The sequence below is a fragment of the Petaurus breviceps genome, unplaced genomic scaffold, assembly GCF_028583685.1.
Source record: "Petaurus breviceps papuanus isolate PSGF00001 unplaced genomic scaffold, PetGlider_PUasm1.0 207, whole genome shotgun sequence".
NCBI classification, from domain to species: domain Eukaryota; kingdom Metazoa; phylum Chordata; class Mammalia; order Diprotodontia; family Petauridae; genus Petaurus; species Petaurus breviceps.
This window is the reverse complement of record NW_027185850.1, coordinates 201,465-207,066: the sequence shown is the minus strand read 5'-3', so window position 1 is coordinate 207,066 and position 5,602 is coordinate 201,465. Positions and strand designations below refer to the sequence as shown.

The following is a 5,602-nucleotide window of genomic DNA, read 5'->3' as shown; positions in this document are numbered from 1 at the left end:
GACGACTCTGGACAACGGCTTCCCAGAGTTTCATCTGATCAAATCGCAGAACACTTCTCAAAGTGAGCCCAAAACAAAGCTACACATCAGGGCTTATATAGCCTTCTCCTGGCTCAGAGAATGTAACAACCTTATTGACTCACTGGCCAATCAAGAAGTATCTACTGAAAACCGAGCCTCCCACCCCAGGTTCCAGGTGCACTTTAGCCTAGGGGCAGGAAAGATCTTTAAATTTACATTCCCATTACACCAGGTGACCTAGGACAAATCCCTTAGCTTTTCTGAAAAGCACTTTCCTTGTCTGCCCAATGAGGAGATTGAGGCCAATGATCTCCAGAGATAAAGTGAGTCAGTGTTGAACTTTGAAGTCAGAAAGTCTTTATTTCTAATTCATTCCCAGACACTTAATGGCTGGGTGAGCCTGGGCAAGTCACTTAACATTTTTCAGATTCAGTTCCCTTGTCTGTAAAGCACTTTGCAAATCTTAAAGCATTATCTAGAATTGTTGGTAAAGTTGTGATCCGCTTATCCTAGGTAGAAATCACTGTGCCACCAACACCCTGGGTCCCGTTTCAGTCACCTCCTTCTATAGCCGCATGGCTCGCAGGACCCTTTGCTAATAACCCTCTTGGTGATGCTCTGGACTTCCTCGCAATTCAGTGCCCACCTTGAGTGTGGCCCCCGTCACAGAAAGGCTTTCCTGTGCTGCTGTAGACATATGCTCAGTCTCTGTTTTCCATTAGAATCCTATGAGTAGGTATAATGTTAATGGGATATAAGATCTTCCGCACCCATTAACAGGTCTCACATGGAGCCCATTAAGGGAAGCTTGCTCAGGGGAGGCTGGTTTGGGAAGGCTTTCACACCTTTTGCTAATTTATAATTAGGCCCTGATGCCCTCTAGCTCTAAAAAGGGTATCTGTACTCTGAGGTTAGCATTTTACTTTGGGACTCACTCATTGGAAGAGCGCTCTTGTGATTTGACCAGATGAGATTCTGAGTAGCAGTTAAGGAGCCAGAGGTTGGTGCTTCTCTCTCTGGTGACTATATATGTATTGCCTGGGTCACACCGCTGGATCTGTCTGTTAATCTGTCCTGATTTCTCAGACAGTTAGAAGCCCTGTCTGTTGATCTATATTTTCTGTCTGTATTTTGTCTGAAATTCACAGTACTTACTTTTTCCCTGAACTAGTGAATATAATCAAATGGGATTTTTGACCTCTTAAACAGCTCTCTTTCCTAGAAAAGCAGATCTCAGAGCCTGTAGCAGCAGCCATTCTGGGGATACCAGCATGGTTGCCTTTACAGGTGTAGCCCAGGGCACAGCACAGACCTGTGCAATCCCACAGGGACCATCAGGAGCTCAGGGAAAGGCAGGAAAGGACTGAGAGCTCAAACCAGCCAGGATGCATCTGAGCAGAGGGACAAGGGGGAGTCCTGCCCCGGGGGGCATAATTTCAATTTTTTTTTCACTTTTCTAATGTGTATGCATTTGTTTTACAGAGACTGAACAAATATAATTCTATTTATTATGGTTAACATTATCCAGTGCTTTGAGGCTGACAGAGTATTTTATAAATTTTTTACTCATTTTATCTTCAAAGCAACCTGGGAAAGCAGGTGCTATGAATTTTCTCCCCATTTTACAAATGAGGGAAGTGAAGCAGACTGTACTTAAGTGACTTGCTTTGGGTCATACAACCCTTAAGGTCTGAGGCTAAAAAGAACTCAGGTCTTCCTGACTCTAGGCCCACCACTCCAGTTACTGAGCCATGTAGTATGAGACATGTCCTTCATTCCATATCATCCCCTAACAACACAAACACGCAATATACACACACATGTGCACATACACAGTGCACACACACTCATACACGCTCGCATACATTAACCCTCACACAAACACTCACACACACACATACTTTGCCCACCCCGAGTAGGTCTGTCTTTTCAACCCCCACCTCAGAGGAAAGTGACAGAGGCTGGTAGGAGTCCAGAGGACAGAGGCATCCATGTGAGCTGTCCTTGGTTCCAGTCTCTGTCATGATCTGCCTCACTGATTCTGACAGGGATCTCTCTTGATGAAAGTAAGTCTTCTCACCCACTTGCACATTACTGTGTGTCTTGAGAATTGAGGGGACTGAGCTGGACTTGGAAACTTGGCAGTCCTGGGCAAGGGCAGTCAAGCAGCAATGACTTGACCAATGAGGTGAAGGGTGGTGGTGGGCATCCACATCTCAGCTTGGAGAACACCATTTCTACTAAACAACTGCTCTTCTGCCCAGGGTGGCCTGGGCTCTACTTGCCCTGAGAAAAAAGTTCCTTTTTTTGGGTCAGGGAGAAATCTTGGATGTTCAGAACGTTATGCATTTAAGAATTGTCCAAAAGAGGAATGGGGGTCCTCAGGAGGTCACGGATGTCTTTTCTTCACTGGGGGCCTTATGAGGAGGTTCAATGACCACCTTCATGGATAGGGACAAGCATGAGTTTGATTCAGTGGACCCTGATGTTCAACATAAATCTGAATTCCGGACCTTCCAGAGCTCCAAGCAGAAAATAAAAAGCAGCCTGGTTTAGGGATTGAAGTGTTTGGTGTGGAATTAGGAAGATTTGTGTTCAAATTCTGCCTCTGATGATTTCCGACAGGGTAACTGTTCAATGAACACCTAATCTTTTCATTGCCCCCATGCAACTCCAAATTATGGGACATGTTGGTCTGTATTAATGGAGAAAAACATTCTACCCTAGCTGTGTGACCTTGAGCAAAGTCAAAAACCTCTCTAAATGTCAATGTCTTCATCAGTAAGATTCCTTGCCATACCTGCTGGGAAGTGGAAGGACAGTAAGGGCAGTGCCCATCCCAGCTGGGATCGCTGATGATCTCATCTCACTGAAAGGCTGGTTTGGATAATTGCTAAGTTTAGAATTTTTGTAAGAGGAAAGAAAGAAAATCACCCTGTCCTCTCAATCCATCAGCAAGGATTTGTGTGTCTACAATGCATAGGCATGGTGCTGAGTACAGAGATAGACACACAGGAGAGACCCTTCTCCCGCGAGAGTGCAAACGTACTAAGAGAGTAATCCCATACCCGAACCCTTCATCCAAGCCCCTCTCAACCATTTAGTGTCTGGGTGACTTCAGGCCAGTCACGTAAGCATTCTGGCCCTTGGCTCTTCCTACGAAAAGTGAGGGGGACTGACCAGACTGACCTCTCTGGTTCTTTCAGCCCTGGAGCTATGATTCTGTGATCCCAAATAAATATGAAATGTATACAAGTTAAGTACCAAGGCTCCTTGGGCAGTATTTATGCACATGGGTGAAAGCCAAATACCCAACATTCCAATTTCCCTTCAACTCAGCTCACTTCTTAAGTGATAACATTTAAGCTTAATTTTCCTTTCAGTAATGGCACACCAGCAGCTGTTAACCAAATTCTGCAGACGTGCTGGGAAGAAACTGGCAAGTAAACAACTTACTTATCATGGAAACTATGTTCTTGTCATCGCTGGCTCCAGTCTGGGCTGTAAAAGGAAAGTGGGTGATCGAGGTAAACAGAGTCATGAATTCCAGCTGAACTTGAATTCTCTTTGCAGGCTACGTGTCGGACCCCATGAGCCCTATGCCCTTCCAGGCCCCTCAGCATGGGGGCAGCTCGGAGGACAACAACTGACCAGTCAGGCACCTATCTGAGGAGACACTAGCTCCTGAGCGACTACCCCAAGGCTCTGGGGCATCTGGCCTTCCAGTTACAGGGGAAGTTCATCCAAGAAATCACTGTACATGGCTTTACTTATTTACCGATTCTGTCTAATGTTCAGCCACAAATTGGGCTTGGGATTTATGTCGAAAAGATTAAAATGCAAAAGAATTAAGCAAGAAACGGAGGTTGAAAAATCGTTTTTAATTTTGTAAACTAACACTAAGTTAATCACTATATTCATTATTTCATAGCATTATTTGTAGACAGTGCTACAGTCCAGAGTGGTCACATGTTGTCATTAGTCTAGCAAGCTTGTTTCTAAGCTGAATTATGAAGAAACATGGATTTGAGAATTTATTATTATGTTCTCAGAATATTGCACCCCCCATCTCTGTCTGTATGTGTTTCTGTCTGTCCATCTCTCTCTATCTCTCTCTGTCTGTCTCTGTCTCTTTCTCTCTTCTCATTTTTTTTTGGGGGGGGGAGCTTGGATGAAATATTTTTATAAACATTTAGAATTGATTGCAGCTATATGTTCATTGCATTTTGACAACAAGCCTTTTCCAGTGAAGACACTTGAACTGAGAGGGAAGGGGGAAGGGGGCAAAAGAGGGAGGCGGGGAGAAGAGATGGGGAGAAAGGATAAAAGGAAGGAAGGAAGACAGGCAGATTCAAAAAGAAAAAATGCATCCATCCTCTAGAGCTTCACCCAAAAAAATAGCATCTTACTGTTTAAGGTTATTTTCTTTTTGTCTTTATTAATTTATTTGTTTACTTTTAGTTTACAAGATTCAGTTCCACAATCCCTTGAGTTTCAAATTTTCTCACTCCCTCCCCCCCAAATGGCAGCATGCAATTAAGTATAGTGTCCACAAACACTTCCACATTAGACATTAATAAGGTTATAAAGAAGGATTGTAATGAATGGAATGAACAATGGGAAAGAGGAAACAAAATCAAACAAGAAAAGGACAGAGAGCAGGTAGTTTTCTTCAATCTGCATTCAAACTCTGTTCTTTCTAGTTCTTTCTCTGAATGTAGACATCTCTCTCCATCATGAGTCTTTTGGAGTTGACTTATAACCCTGCATTGCTGAGAAGAGTCCAGTCTATCAAAGTTGGTCATCACATACATTGTGTCTGTAATTGTGTACAGATTTCTCTTGCTTCTGCTGTTCTCACTTAGCATCAGTTCATATAAGCCTCTCCAGGTAAATAGGAAATCCATTTGATCCTCATTTCTTATAGCACAATAGTATTCCATTAATTCATATACCACAGCTTATTTAGCCATTCCCCAATTGATGGGCATCCCCTCAATTTCCAATTCTTTCCCACCACAAAAAGAGCTGCTATAAATATTTTTGCTCATATGGATCTTCCTCCCACTTCTCTGATCTCTTTGGGATACAACTCTAAAAGTGGTATTGCTGGGTCAAAGGGTATGAAATTATTTATAGCCCTTTGGAATCTCCAGAATTGCTCTCCAGAATTTCTCTAGACTCTCCAGATTGCTCTCCAGAAAGGTTGAATCAGTTTACAGCTCCACCACCAATGCATTAGTGTTCCAATTTTTCCATATCCTCTCCAGCATTTGTCATTTTCCTGTTTTGTCATCTTCGCCAATCTGACCCATGAGATGTGATACCTCAGAGTTGTTTTGATTTGCATTTCTCTAATCAATAGTGATTTAGAGCATTTTTTCATATGCTTATAGATATCTTTAATTTCCTCCTCTGAAAACTGTTTGTTCATATCCTTTGGCCATTTATCAATTGGGGAATGACTGGTATTCTTATAGAGTTGACTCAATTCTCTGTATATTTTAGAAATGAGGCCTTTATCAGGGACATTGGTTGTAAAAATTCTTTCCTAATTTTCCACTTCTCTCTTAATCTTGGT

General features: G+C 42.8%; 1 protein-coding gene across 1 annotated transcript in view; it reads left to right on the top strand.

Annotated features, from left to right (window-relative positions):
* The window catches only part of LOC138164769 (serine/threonine-protein kinase TNNI3K-like), a 370,349-nt gene extending 366,510 nt beyond the window's left edge, over window positions 1–3,839 (top strand). Inside the window, exon 25 of the mRNA XM_069092731.1 lies at window positions 3,595–3,839. Coding sequence (XP_068948832.1) covers window positions 3,595–3,671 — 77 coding nt within the window. The 3' untranslated portion in view covers window positions 3,672–3,839. The remainder of the gene's footprint in view (window positions 1–3,594) is intronic.
* The last annotated feature ends 1,763 nt before the right edge of the window (window positions 3,840–5,602 follow it).